Source organism: Hyaena hyaena, unplaced genomic scaffold, assembly GCF_003009895.1.
Source record: "Hyaena hyaena isolate Hyena2069 unplaced genomic scaffold, ASM300989v1 scaffold_573, whole genome shotgun sequence".
Lineage (NCBI taxonomy): Eukaryota > Metazoa > Chordata > Mammalia > Carnivora > Hyaenidae > Hyaena > Hyaena hyaena.
This window is the reverse complement of record NW_024081211.1, coordinates 564868-580882: the sequence shown is the minus strand read 5'-3', so window position 1 is coordinate 580882 and position 16015 is coordinate 564868. Positions and strand designations below refer to the sequence as shown.

Genomic DNA, 16015 nt, shown 5'->3' with positions numbered 1-16015 from the left:
GTAACTTGTACTCCTAGCAGCAATGTCCCAAATGTCCATTTCTAGTCACTCATCATGAGAAATTGGAAAAGCCTGACAATTCTCACTCCAAGGGATAAAATATATACCAGTGAGTTTGGTAAATCCAAAGTGAAAATTCAAAAAACGCACGTATAATCTGGCAATTTTGGCATGACTTATCAACAGACTATAAAGTAACTGTGAATTAATATAAAAGTAGAGAAAAAAGAATTTAGGCAAAGAAAGACCTACTTTCATCTTCACCACTGTTACTAATACCATGCTATTTATCATCATCAGAGAAATCATAAGAGATATTAGAAAACACTTCAAGTTGAAGAATAAAAATATATTTAAACAGACATTACATGATCCATGAACAACCAATGAGCACATGAAGAAGTGTCCAATATCATTAGTCATCAGGGAAATATAAATTAAAGCAAGATGCTATTAAAACCTACCAGAGTGGCTGCAATTAAAGGCTGATACGAACAAATGTTGACAAGGATATGGAAAAACCAGAATTCTCGTACATTGTTGGTGACAATGCAAATGGTATTTGGGGAAAAGATTGGGCCGCTGCTTATGAAATAAGTGTCTCCTAAGTGACAAAGCAGCTCTTCCTAGATATTGACCCAAGAAAGTGAAACATGCTTCCACAAAAAGACTTGAACAAAAACATTCAGAACTTTATTCAGAATTGCCACGACCTAGAACCAAGCCAGCCCTCTTTGAATAGAATAGAGAAAGAAATTGTGGCATAGTCATACAGAGGAATACTACTCGGCAACGAAAAGGAATTATCACTACATGCAACAACATGGATCAAAACAGTATTATATTGAGCAAAAGAAGATCCATATAAATGGGTACATAGGAAATTCTCCAGCCAGTACTAACCTATGGTGGGGAACAAAAGGATACCAATGGTGCCTCTGCGGAGGATGTGGACTTACTGATTAGGGCGGAAGGGAACTCTGTGAGGTGATGGTCATATTCGGTATTGTGACAAGGCTTTGGGTTGGGCTGGGCGCATCTGTCAGTGCTCCTCCAATACTAACCCTTAACGTATGCCTCTCACTGTATGTAAATTCTGCCTCATAGGAAAAACATGGAAACAAGCACTGAGCTCTAGTTCATGATTTGCATGGTGAACAATCTGATGCCTGCAATTTATTTTCCTATGTATCAAAACATATAACAGATTGATAGTTTGAAATGAGATAGAGTATTCTAACATGTTAATTGTGATTGGGTATTCATTCTAAAGTTCCTTAAAAGTTCCTGTGTGTTTAAAATTTTTCCTACAAAACCTGGGGAAGAAAGGTTATTAGGAGTACCTTATAAAATATGGAAACACAGGTTATACAGTAAATGTTTTCCTTCCATTTCTGACTGCATTCTTCCAGTTCAGAGGTGAGGATTAGGACTACTATCTAATGTGCCTTTCCAGGGGAGTCTGAGTACAGCCAGTGAGACAGAGATAGAGAGACAGCTATCTCCTGCACTATTTCTTTTTTTTGAAAGTTAACATTTTTATTAACCTTTCTTATTGATCAACGAGAAAAGGATACCTTAAGAAAATAGACAAAGGACATCAACAAACCATATACAAAATGAATAAAATTAACATTTAACTTATGCTAGAAATAGGCTCTTTTTTTGGGAAAGAGCTATATTGGCATATAATTCATACGCTATACAGTTCACCCATTTAAAGCGTACATTTCAACGGGTGTTTTTTTTAGTATGTTCACAAAGCCATGCAACCATCACCACAATCAATTTTAGGACATGTTCATCATCCCATACATGAAATCCTGAACCCTTTAGTTCTCATCTCCAGCCCCACTGGCTCTCCACCCTAGGTAACCACACAATCTCCTTTCTGTCTCTACAGACTTGCCCATTCTGGACATTTCATACAAATGGAATCATATAAATACATGGCCTTTTGTGACTGGTCTCTTTCATTTAACATGTTTTCAAGGTTCCACGTTGTATCATGTATCAGTATTTCACTTCTTTTAATAGCTAAATAATATCCACTGTATGGATATACACAATATTATTATCAGCAACAGATACCTGAATTGCTTTCAGTTGGGGCTTCTATGAATAATGTTGCTATAAATATTCACGTATAAACTTTTTGCATGGACATAGATTTCATTTCTCTTGGCTATGTACCTAGGAGTAGAATGGTAAGAGAAATGATAACTCTATGTTTAACTTTTAAAAGAACTGCCAGACTGTTATCTTCACTGTTTCACATCCCCACTAGCAGTGTGTGAGGGTTCTGATTCCTCCACAGCCTTACCAAACTTTGTTCTTATCCTTTTTTTAATGCAAATTTATCTATTTTTGAGAAAGAGCGAAAGCATAAGCAGGGAGGGGCAGAGAGAGAGGGAAACACAGAATCTGAAGCAGGCTCCAGGTTCTGAGCTGTCAACACAGAGCCTGATGCAGGGCTTAAACCCATAAACCGTGAGATCGTGACCTAAGCCAAAGTTGGACGTTTAACGGAATGAACCACCCAAGCGCCCCTCCTTTTTCTATTATAGCCATCCTACTGTGTGTGAAGTGGTACCTCATTACTGTTTTGATTTTCATTTCCCTGATGACCAATGATGTTGAGCATCTTTTCACGTATTTGTTGCCCACTGGTATAACTTCTTTGAATGAATCTCCATTTACATCCTTTCAACATGTTTTAATTAGGCTGTCTTTTTATTATTTATAGCTCTTAGTCTAGACATAAAAGCCCCTTTCAGATACATGATTTACAAATATTTCCTCCCATTCTATGACCTGCCTTTTCACTTTTTCATAGTGTCCCTCTGAAACACAAAAGTTACAGTTTTATTTATCCATTTTTTTCTTTGGTTGTCTTGAACATTTGGTATCCTATCTAAGATAATATTTCCTATTCCAAAATTTACTTCTATGTTTTCTCCTAAGTGTTCTATAATTTTAGATCTTACATTTAAGTCTATACTCCATTTTGAGTTAATTTATGTAAATGGTGTGAGGTAAGGGTGCAACTTTATTCTTTTGCATGTGGATATCTAGTTTTCCCAGCAGCATTTGTTCAAAAGACTTATCCTTTCCCCATTGAATAGTTTTGGCGCCCTTGATGATAATCAACTGACCATAGATATAGGTCTCTGGACTTTCAATTCTATGTCATGTATCTATACATGTTTCCTTATGCCAGTACCACACCTTCTTGATTACTGTTACTTTATAGTAAATTTTGATACATTTTTTTAACCATACATTTCCCACCCCCCCCCAACATACTCTGGTAAACACTTTTCATACACAATATATATGTCATACATAGTATAAAGGAGATCCTTTGTAACACACACCTTTATTTACATCCATATGAATAAAATAGCTTCTACAAAATAAATGGGTAGAAGTTGATCAAAAGGACTGTGCATTTTACCCTCCTACACTGTTGGTGGGAATGTAAACTGGTGCAGCCCCTCTGGAAAACAGTGTGGAGGTTCCTCAAAAAATTAACAATAGAACTCCCCTATGACCCAGCAATAGCACTGCTAGGAATTTACCCAAGGGATACAGAAATGCTGATGCACAGGAGCACATGCACCCCAATGGTCATAGCAGCACTCTCCACAATAGCTAAAACATGGAAAGAGCCTAAGTGTCCATCAATTGATGAATGGATCAAGAAGATGTGGTTTATCTATACCATGGAATACTACATGGCAATGAGAAACAATGAAATCTGGCCATGTGTAGCAACATGGATGGACCTTGAGGGTGTTATGCTGAGCGAAATAAGTCAGGCAGAGAAGGACAAATACCATATGTTTGCACGTATAGGAGGATTAGGAGGGACTTAACTAAGGAACAAGGGGGAGAAGAAGGGTGGAAATGGTGGGGGAAAGGGAGAGAGGCAAACCATGAGAGACTCTTGAATGCTGACAAAAACTGAGGACTGATGGATGTGGGGGGGAGGGGGGATGGGCATGGAGGAGGACACTTGTGGGGATGAGCACTGGGTGTTATGTGGAAACTAATTTGACAAGAAACTATTTGAAAAAAAAAAAGAGAGATCTGACTTACAAAAAAAAAAAAAAAAAAGGACTGTGCATTTTAAAGTATGATACACATGACAATTTACCTTTAAAAGAGGTTACACCAATTCACATCCCCACCGACAGTGTATAAGAAAACGCTAACACACATCTTCTACAATGCAGTCTGTTACCAAACTTAAATACATATTTGATATAATTTTTCTCACTTCTTGAACTTTTCTGCTGTGGTAAATCTCACATGGTTAATAAATTCATGCAAAAAAATAAAAATTACTAATAAAATTTTTCTACCAGCAACTCCATTTTTTGGAATTTACCTTAAATAAATAGTTTAAAGTGGAAAAGAGATGTTCAAAGTAATGTTATTTGTAATATAGAGAAAAATGATTACACACTAGATGCTGATCAACAGGAAAACTGTTCATTAAAATATGGTATTTTCACTGGAGTATATCCAACTACTAAAAACTACTAAAAACAAACACGAAGTCCGTAGCCACACAGAAATACATTAATTTTTAAAAGCAGGATACAAAATTGTACCTATCCTCTACACAGACTGATTTTAACTACTTTTAAATTACACAGGCATGTGGAAATTAAAACATAAATGACTATGAGGAATTCTCTCCTTTAATTGCTAAACTTTTTGTAACTTCTTGAATTAAGTTCATAATTAGGGAATGTGTTCATAAATACATGACTTTACATTTAAAAAATATATACTTACTGTGATGATGCCAATTAGTTGAGTATAAAAAAGTCCAGTTATTCCAACTAACATAGTAATGCCCATAAAGGCAGCTAGTCTCATTATGGCCAATTCATGTCGAACAACAAAGAGGTCCTAAAGAAGAAGAAAAAACAAGGTCTTAAAAACAAATTGAAAAGTTACTTATTGTTTCAATGTAGCAGTCAAGAATTAACAATAAATTATTATCTTAAAAAATATTCTCCCCTTTTTGAGTTTATTTCATTTAATACATAAATATTTGAAAATTTCAGAAATAATTGTTTTTAACTCATAGTAGCAAATTGAAAAATAGGATTTTTACTACTCTTGTGTCAAAAAGACTGAATCCTAAAGTGGCAAATTAGCCACGCTCATTTACTATTAGCAGCAAAAACCATGAAACCATAGTGTATAATCTGTGGTTACACAAAAGAAAATTTTATTATTATACTGCTAAAAAGCTTGAATGCACCAGCCTGTTTCATAATTTTAAAGTTCAAGTGATCAAGACACCTACAGGTGATGTCCCTTAGTCAAAATGAGGGGAAATATAAATAAGATCACGTGGACCAGCTCTTAAGCCCACTTCATTCATTCATTCATCCATTCACCCAACCCCCACTGCTGAGCACTGCACTTGGTAACAGAAAAGTAAAAATAAGAAAGATATGCCCATGCCCGGAAGAAGTTACAGCTTACTTAGAGAACCCAACTTTGCAAAACTCCAAAACAATGTAATATATATGCTGTAACAGAGGCACATGCAGAAGACTACAGAAACACCAAGCAATGCCTAGACAGGAAGGAGAAATGGGAATGCTGTGAGGGAGAGTAGATTTCCTGGCTCAGAGCACAAAATAAGTGTCTTGAAAGTGAACCCAAGAAAGCGGAAGAAAGACAGGAAAACGAGAAGCATTTCATGTACTCTGTTACCAAGCAGACAGACCGGAGGAGTGAAACGGAGGGAAGAAACAAAGACTTCTGGAAATCTGTCGCTGGGGCAAAGCTCTGGGATAATACTGCCACAGTGGACAGAAGCAACAAAAGAAGGGAAGGACCCCCAAAACATAACCACCCACGTGCTTCTTAAAAACTGATTCAGGTGAATGCTTAAAGGTATCCTGGCAGCAACATCAAAAAGAGGGAAGTCACCGAAGAGAAGGAGCTTGTTTGAAACAAAAAGAACTGACGCTTTTCTGTGCAATGCAGTGACCACCCACCAGACTCAAGCAAAACCCTGATTCCACACCCAAACCACTTAATTCATTAGCCTGGAGAAACTTAAAATTCACCAAGAGACTTTAGGTGCCGTGTAGCAGTCATATATTAGGCAGTCATCTCAAAAGCATAGTGAAAAGAGCCTCATGTGGAGTCTTTACAAAACATATAAAGGTGGAGCTATGCCGTGAGTTCTGCTATAATGCTGTTGGAAAACACGGATTTGTTCCAACATGGTTGACACACAAAGCAACAGTGTGAGCACAGCAAGAATTCTGGTTTTGCTTACATGTGATTTTATCTGGAAGGAAACCCTGGATGGACAGGAAAACTGCACTCAGCTCAATCAAGGCATGTGGGGACACACATCACACATGCACACACCCCAACACCTACCATCTACCTCAACTGTTTGTGTCATGGGCCACATTCATCCACATCTGGTGTTACACACTTTCCCTCTGATTCCAGATGATTCCCCTTCTGTCAGTACTGCAAACTCTTCTGATGCCCATCTCCACAGCAACAATGGCAGGTCCCTTCTAAGGGAAAGTGTCATGTTCAGTGCAGTACTTATGTATTTAACTATTTAACGTGTGTGAAACTGTGCTGCTGTTTTTATTAGGCTCTGACCTTTTGAGTGTCACTGACAAAGTTTCTGGGTGTCATGCCTTCATTTTCCCATAAGCCCTTTAGTCTGCATTGCATAATTCTGTATAGTTTGCCAACTACAAATAACAAATGGTGGGGATGATGAAACTGAAATATCTAATTCTAATGTTACATTTATTATTCACTTGGTTGCACATTTATATTTAAGAGTATTTGTGTGAAACGGTAAATACTTTGAGAAATTTCTTTTTAGCACTCAACATGTTCAAAATACAATGGCATTCCAAGTTTACACACACATAATTAACATCTTCAGTACTAAATCCAAATCTTAGTCATTTAGCACTGTTCTTCAGAACACATCTTAGATTTCTTTTTGAAGCACTTCTGAGATTTAAAAACTGGCTTGAGAAACTTCATCCAAATCACAAGAGCACACTTGCTATTCAAGACCTTTACTACACAGTCAGTGTTATAGCTGAATATGTCTCCCCAAAATTCCTATACTGACGTCCTAATCCCTAGAGAGTCTCAGAACATGACAGTATTTGGAGAGAGGGCCTTAAAGAGGTGACTAAGTTAAAACAGTCCCTTACGCTGGGCACTGATCCAATCTGAATGGTGCCCTCATTAGAGGAAATTCAGAAACACAGACACATACTAGGGATACTCAAGCACAGAGGAAAGACCATGTGAGGACACAGCAACAAGGTGGCCCATCTGCAAGTCAAGGAGAGGCTTCAGAGACCCCAAACCTGCTGACTTCTTGGTCTTCAACTTCTAGCCTCCAGGACTGTGAGAAAATGACGTTCTGTGGTATTTTGTTACAGCAGCCCTAGCAAACTGATACAGTAACTGTATTTGTTTATCTTTTCATTTTTCCCATTTTTTGTTAAGAAATGTGCTACATCCAGAAAATGCCCAAGGTGTAAGTTCAGTTTAGAGAAAGGTAATGGGACCCTCTCAGGAATGAGGACATTTGAAACCATCCAGAGCTTTCATCTATGCATTCCTTCCCTGTCACATTTGCTCCCTCCTCCCTACCCTGAAGGTAATGCTTGTGGATTCATGCTTCATACCACTTGGATACTACCATGTTTTAGTTGTACACTGCACACATCTTCTTCTACACGGAGTCCACCTTTACACTTTCTTTATGGCATATTTTGATAACTCCAAGTGCTTCAATTTAGTCCAATTTATTGATCTGTCCCTTTAGTGCTTTTTATTCCCTGTTGATGAAGCCTTTCCCAACCCCAAGGTAATAATGGCATTCTCCTATATTACCATCCAAAGCCTTAAAGCTTTACACTTTTGCCTTTCACATTTAGGTCACTAATCACATGGACTTGATGTTTATTCTTTTGTGTACAATGAAATACAGGGTCTGAACTGACATTTGCTCTATGGATATCCAATTATTCCAGGACGGTTTATTTAAAAAGCTCTCCCTTCCTCTGTGATCAGAGGTCAAGTGTCCATATGTGCATGAGTCTGCTGTAGACTCTCTATTCTATTCTCTCAGTTTGTTCACCCCTGTACCAGTGACTCACATTTTCATTACCATGGCTATCTAACTCCATACCTAACAGGCCAAGTCATCCCTTCTTGTTTTTTTTTTTAAGAATGTTTTGGCTATTCAAATCTGTATTTCCAGAAAATTTTTAAATTAGTTTTTCAAGTTACAATACACAATCACACACAGACACACATATATTGTCTCCATTAAGCTTCACAATTTCCCCCCAAAGTTCATATACTTTTTTGGTCATACTTAATGTGAGAAACTTCCTGTTTCTTGATTCTATTATTAATGGCTTTGCATTAATTTCATTGTCTAAAGGATTATCTGCATACAGGGTTTTTTTTTCCCTAATCTGTTAATGTAACAAAAATACTGACTGATTTTCTAATGTACAACTGTCTTTCATCTAAGATAAACCCAACTTGATCAGTCTTGTTTTACAGAATCAGATTCAGTTTGCTAAGATCTTGTGTAGAAGTTGTTCACCTATGATCATCATCAGACTATCTATTATTTTCTTTCTTATCTTTGCTACCTTATGCATTCACATATGCTATACACATGAAATAAGTTGGGGAGAGTTCCCTCTTTTTCTGTTCTTTATAAAAGAGTTTGTATAAGACTGGACTTATTGTTTCCCTTTACATTTTATAGAGCTAGAACTCACTGGTAAATCTGTGAATAGTCTTTGCAAATGTTTTAACTACTCATTCATGGTTACAGAACTCCCTATGTTTCCTATTTTTCTCAAAGCAATTTTCTTCTTAGAGCTATACTATGCTTATGATCAGGAAACTCGCTACTGTTAAAGATGTCAACTATCCAAACTAATGTAGAAAATTAATACAATCCCAATAAAAATTCCTCACCTGCAGAGCACAGTCTACTATTTTGTTTTGATACAAATTACTAAGTACGCAGTTTCTAAATTTCATAGGAACAAACAAAACACAACAAATACCAAACCACTCCTATATATACAGAAAAAGGCAGGAGGGTTTAGTTTATGGCATGCATTCTTAATATAGGTAATATTGCCCCCAAGGAGAGAGAAAATTGGTCCCTTCAGTGGGGAAGAAAATCACTGATTTCAATAGTTTTGTGGCCATACACAAATCAACCCTACCTGACAAAAATCTTATTTGATTTCATAGAGGGCAGTGGAGGAAATGTCTTAAAAGGCTCTTGAGGGAGCAAAAAATAATGAAAAAAGAGGAGTCGTCAGTGGTAACAAGATTTGTTATAAAACTACAGTTATAACAGTGGTACAATCACCCGGACAAATAGACCAAAGGACTAGAAAAGAACCAGAAACAGATACACACACATATGGCCTGGTTTATGACAAAGATGGCACTGCAGAGCAGAGTGGAGAGAATTATCTCTTTAATAAATAGTGCTAAATCAATTGGCTATCCATCTCTGAAAAAAAATGAAACCCTGACTCATACCTCATGAGAAATACAAAAATCAATTCCAGGTGGAAATATAAAAAATATGATACTTGGAAGACAACGTAGGAGAATTATATTGATGATCTGGGGATAGGAAAAGACTTTTTAAATTGAACGCAAAAAACACTCCAAAAAGGAAAAGACTGATGTTGGAGTGCATGAAAATTAAAAACTTCTGTTCATCAAAAAAAGGCCATCAACAGAGAAAGGGCAAGCTGTAGAGCAGAAGATAATTGACAACACATACACTCAAAAAAGAACTCAAATTTAAAAATGCCCTATAATTATTAGAAACAAAACAAAAATTACTCCCCCAGAAGGAAAATGGTACACACAGGTCACCTTAATCCTGTCAAGGGTCCCCCCCACCACCAAACAGACAAAATACTTAAACAGGCACACTGCGCAAAACACGATATTCATGTGATCAGTAAACATGTGAAAAGGGGCTCAATATCATGAGTCATTGGAGAAATGCAAATTAGAGCACAATAAAGTACTGCTCATCTCCACCAAAATAGCTAACTTTAGGAAGACCTGAACAAGTATTAGGGAGGCTGTGAAGTACCCTGAACTTACATTCTCTACTAGTGGGGGGTTAAATTCATAGCACCACTTTGGAAAACTGTTTAATGGTAACTAAAGAACCATGGATATATCCTTTGAACACTACCACTCCTAGCCATAAGTCCAAGTGAAACACACACACACACACACGCAAGAGACATGAACAAGGATGCTTTCCCACACCATTATTTGTAACTACCTCAAACTGGAAATAATGTAAATGTCCCCATCAATAGAATGGAGAAATAAGACATCTTATATGAAACACAGCTGACCCTTGAACAACACTAGTTTAAACTGTACCAGTCTACTTATACCCAGATTTTTTTACTATATATTTTCTTCTCCTTAGGATTTTATTAAAAACATCTTATTTTCTCCAGCTTACCTCACTGTAAGAATACAGTATATAATACATATACAAAATATGGGTTAATTGACTATTTATATTATTGGTAAGGCTGCCTGCCAACAGTAGACTATTAGTAGCCAAGTTTTGGGGGAGTCAAAGTTATATATGAATTTTTTACTGCACAGAGGGTGGGCTCCCCTAACCTCTGCATTGTTCAAGGGCCAACTGCACCATGAATATTTATAGCAATATTCATTGCAATGAAAATGAACTGTATCTAATGTAACAAGAAGAACAAATCTCACAAGCATGCTCAAAGAGGCTTTGTGATAACTCACTGAGCTATAGGTTTTTATTTTTGTGTAGTCCTCTATATGTGTTATTTTAGAATACAGAATATGGAACAAATGAAAGTTGCGATCATGAAATACATAAGATAAAAATATATATTATAATATAAAAATTCTTAATTTCAGAAACAGAAACAAAACTTTTTAAAAGACACAAAACAAAATGTAAAATAAACTTTGATTACATTATGGCCTGTAAAATAAGACACACACAAAAAATGTCAAATAAGTTATAGAATAGGACAGAAGAGACAGAAGGGGACAAGGAGAGAGGAGGGGTCAGACTGGCTGGCTGATCTCATCTACCACTTTCTTCCGGGGCCACTCTGTTCCAACCAGATTCATCTCCTTGCTATTTCTCAAACATATCAAGCAAACGCCCACATCAGGGCTTTTAACACTTGTTCTTCTGGGCAAACTCCCCAGATATCCAGCTTTACTCCCTCACTTTCTTCAGGTCTCTGCTTAAATATCACCTTATTCAATAGAGACCCATATGCTTATTTTTACTCTGGCCTATTTGCTTGTTTTTCCTTGACCAAACTACAGAAAATCCCAGCATTCCCTATCTCCTTCCTCTATTTTGTTTTTCCATAGTACTTAGCTGCATCTGATATAGATCTATTTCTTTATGTACTTACTGCCTGCCTCTCTCAGTAGTATGTACATTTCTTGAGGATAGGGATTTTTGCCTTTTTTTTTTTTCAATGAGGAGTCCCTGGAACCTAGACCCAGCTCTAGCTCACAGCAGGTTCTCAATGAGGGTTTTTGAATGAATAAATGAAAATGAGGAAGAAAGCTGATAAAAGAGCAGAATTTCCTCCCCCCAACATGTGAAGAGGCAGAGTACCACTTACAGATACTGTTACACACATGCAATAGCAGAGAAAAACCCAGAAAAAGAAACACACAGGCAACAAGTACACAGACACACACGTCACAAAAACCAACAGAGGAAGAAGACAGGGACACTTACGTGAAAAAATACTTCTATATTCCTATCGGGTAATCTTTTGTAATGATATCATTTAAACTTTCAAAATGTTACAAAACTAGAAAGCAGTGGGGGCATCACCTCTTGATGCAAGCTAAATGAAAATAAACCAAGAGTCATATTTGGCCACTTATGATCTAGCATACATCTTCTAATACTTGGTCTGTGAATTCCTTGAACACTTTTCTTTCAATAATCTTATCTTCTATCCTAATCTAATCTCAATCCAAATTCTATAATTAACTCTGTATCCTATCTTTTCCCATAACTGTGCCCATGACATAAATGCAAATTCAAGCACAGCACACTCTGAATACTACCTCTCATCTTTCATGCCTAATTCCCTGTAGACATCAATGCTAACAAATTCTCAACCTCAGTGGGACCTCAATGTGTTGACCCAACTACCAAACTATAATGGCCCACTTCTCAACACTTCCACCACCCTTATAATCATCCCATGTTTGAACTATATTTTAATAGTCTCATAGCTAGTCTTCCTGCTACCGTCCTTGTCCTCCCCCAATTTATTCTTCCTAGCAATCAGTTTTCTAAAATGTAAGTGACTGTACAACTAGGCTCAGTACTCTTCAATTTCGAAAGTCCTGACTTCTGAAAATAAAATATCTCCAACACCCAACTCCACCCCTTACTGCTCTCAGTTCAGCTCCTCCTACCCTCTCCCCAACTTGCCCCACTCAAGATACACTGGCCTTCTTACTGCTCCTGAAAAATGGCAAACGCGCTCCCACCCCAGGGGAACTTGGCACTGGTTCTTTCCTCTCCCTGGAATGTTCTTCTTCCCAGTATCAGTGACTTGCTTGCTTTTCAGGTCTCCGCTCCTTAGGTCTTCTCCTAATTGAGAAAGGACTTCTCCGACTATATTATCAATCATTAATCTCCACCCGTTACCCCACTTTATTATACATCACAATACTTATCTTGCATATCATGTATTTGTTCATTGTCTATCTCCACCAATTAGAATATAAGCTCCTATTGCAAGAACTTTGTTTTAGTCACTGCTGCATCCTCAGAGCCCTGATCAGAGACCAGTGCACACAGTAGACACTTGACAAATATCTGTTAAATGACTAAATGAGTGTTCTTCATAATTTTTGAAAACAAACAACTATGCTTTACAAATACAATTTTATATTATTATAAAATAATAAGTTTCTATTATGGATCAGTAGAAAGCAAGTTTTATTTATAAGCTATTAAGTAGTTTTCTGTGTTTTCATGAGACCAGTCTGAAAATTGACAATATTTGATGTATTTATAATCTTCCTCCTACTAAAAAGTTCCTGAACCTCAGCACAGGTGATAATCTGGGCCAAATCACTCTGTTGTGGGGGACTGTCCTATGCATTATAGGATTTTTAGCAGGATCCCTGGCCTCCACCCACTAGATGCCTGGAACAATCTGTGCCAACCAAAAATGTCTCCTGACATGACCAATGAATGTCCTCTGGGGGAAAAATCTCCCTCCTTCACCCACTATCCTGCTCGAAGGGATTTGGTTTTCCCCGTTTTTCAAAAATGAAAATAGCTTATATCACAACTGAGATATCTGAAGCATGCAGATTTGAATTTTCAAAATGGCTTCATAACCAATTTCACATGCTGAAGTCACGTTCATGTGCCAGCTCTTCTTGTATAAAATAAAATCCTGTTATATCCAAATGATTATCAACACTTTTGGAATAAGCCTTAGCTTAAGTTTTATCATTATATTCCAAAATGCAGGCAAAGAAATTACAGGACTATTCTCTACATCCCTCTCTCACCTCCAGCCCCTAAGTAATATGCACCTTTTCAGTTTTGTTAAATCCTAATGGAAATTAATATCTAAAGGGAAAAAATCATTATTCACACCTAACTAATGCATTAGTTCACACTGAGTGTTCAGGATCACACATTAAGTTTTGATATAGATATAACTGCAGTTTTGTTAGGGAGCAAAGTGCACTGGTACCTGACTGTCAGGTTCATGGCTGAGGGTAAAATAATTTAGAAAAAACATTTTATTTGCCTGCCCATATTTTAACTGTAAAAATTCCAGAAAAATTGGAGCAACTCCATAAAAAACAAAACAAGAGACCCTATTTTCTTGCTACATCTACCATTTAACTTATGTTCGGTCAAAGATGAGCAAGACAATGAAACTGCTGCCAGGCTGTGACCACTTAAACTCAAAGTGACTGAACCATTCCTAGAGGGAAATTAAAAAATGCTAAATCTTTTTCTAATGCTACAATCTTCACAAATAGTTATATAAACAAATTTACTGAGGGTATATATTCAGCACACCCAGTATTGCAGGGCAAGTTCAAGGTTTATTATAAAGGTTTCTGTGTTCTATGTATCAATAAAAGCAGAGGGATAAAGTGACGTACAGAACTGACAATTGTTAGAATGACAGGATATTCTTGAACTGTTTTTCTTTTCCTCTACAAATATAAACTAATTGTACACCTGAAACTATAACTTACAAGCCAAAAAAAAAAAAAAAACCCAAAAACACCAAAAAACAAAATTTCCAAGGGATGACATCTCTACTACCATTTCAGGATCCATGAACAAAAATGCCAATTACCATCATATTAGCATTAAAAATAATTTTCATTTCACTTTATCCTTAATTGCAAACTATTCTTGGCTATTGTCAACTATTTTCCCCCAAATCCAAAAAGTTAAATACATATTTCAGCAATTTTATCCACTCTAAAGTGACCATGATAAAGACTTTATAGACATCAAAAAAACCAAAGGTTATTGAGCAAAGTCTCATATTTTTAAAATAGCAATAAATAAACAAAGTATTCAGGACATTTTAAGATTGATTATATAGAAAGATAAATTATAGAGATTCACCAATTTTCAAAGCTACCTGCAATCCAATCTTCTGGATTTCTATTCTTTGTTAGCCAAAAGCTAGACAATTAATTCTGTGGCATTGTTATACCTGACATAAAATCCTTAGCAAAGCTATTAGATATGAGTTACTTGGAATAATAATAATAATGTATCTTCCTCACTGAAGAGTTAGCTGGACTGCTAAACATTATTTTCCTTCTCTGAATATCAACAGCATGCACTTTTTGAAATCCTCTCCCTTCCTTCCCCCTTTGGTCACTCTCCCCATAGCCTTAAATGCAATTCATTGATTAGCTTCGGGCCTTCACAAAAATATAGGCATAGAAGAATCAGTAGAAATTATGTGAATCTACTTCATCTAAAACGGATGTAAAAGATGTCACCTTAGAACGTGGTTATGACACAAATGATTAGTTGCAAAATCTCTATACTAATAACTACAAATTATTTATTTCAAGAAGAAAACAACCCCTGATTTTCTTACGTAGGCAGACCGTATTGCCTACAATAAGGGACTGTCAGTAGGTACAAATTTTTTAAAATATTTAAACCACTAAAATGCCATTATAAGGTCTATCTTGACAGTACTCGTGTTAAATAAGCTACTCAAAAAGGGATGCCTCGATGAAAAATGCAAACAGCAAAATATGAACTCACCAATCAGGAGATTTCAATGGGCTTTCTCCAAAGAATAGATTTTGTGACACCTCAGCACTTTTTAATCTGTACTTTTTAAAATTAACAATGCTACAATAATATGTTAGGACAAAAACCTGCTCTTAGGGAAAAATGCAAAATGTACAATAGCACCTGGAAAGAATACTGACTTAGGGGCAAACAGAAATGGGCTGAAATCACACCTGCCAAGCGGTTAACTCTCAGACTGGACAAGTTTTAGACCTCCGAATCTCAGTCACCTTATCTGTACAATGTGAACCACACTACTTGTCTTCTCAGGTATTTTTTAAAGGAGTTAACATTTTCCACTAATCAAATGCTTACAGCTCCAGAATAACAGCACATAAAATTCATGAAAAATATGACTAATGATATATTCATGAATCAATGAATAATAAATTTTTTAAAGGATACTAAGTATAGTGATACTTCATATTTAACTATAAAGCTATAATTTTCTAATATTGGTTTTGGTAAGCTACATACAATAAAATAAAATACACTTGTAATTTAATAATATATCATATGACAAGGCACATGGTTATATTAAAAATAACTTTGTGAAAAAGTCAAATA

General features: G+C 36.4%; 1 protein-coding gene across 3 annotated transcripts in view; it reads right to left on the bottom strand.

The window, feature by feature from the left end:
• The window catches only part of ZDHHC21 (zinc finger DHHC-type palmitoyltransferase 21), a 77907-nt gene that overhangs the window by 27255 nt on the left and 34637 nt on the right, over positions 1-16015 (bottom strand). For all 3 annotated transcript variants that reach the window (XM_039256581.1, XM_039256579.1, XM_039256578.1), the window contains one exon: positions 4807-4923. In XM_039256581.1, the coding sequence (XP_039112512.1) occupies positions 4807-4923 (117 nt within the window). The remainder of the gene's footprint in view (positions 1-4806; positions 4924-16015) is intronic.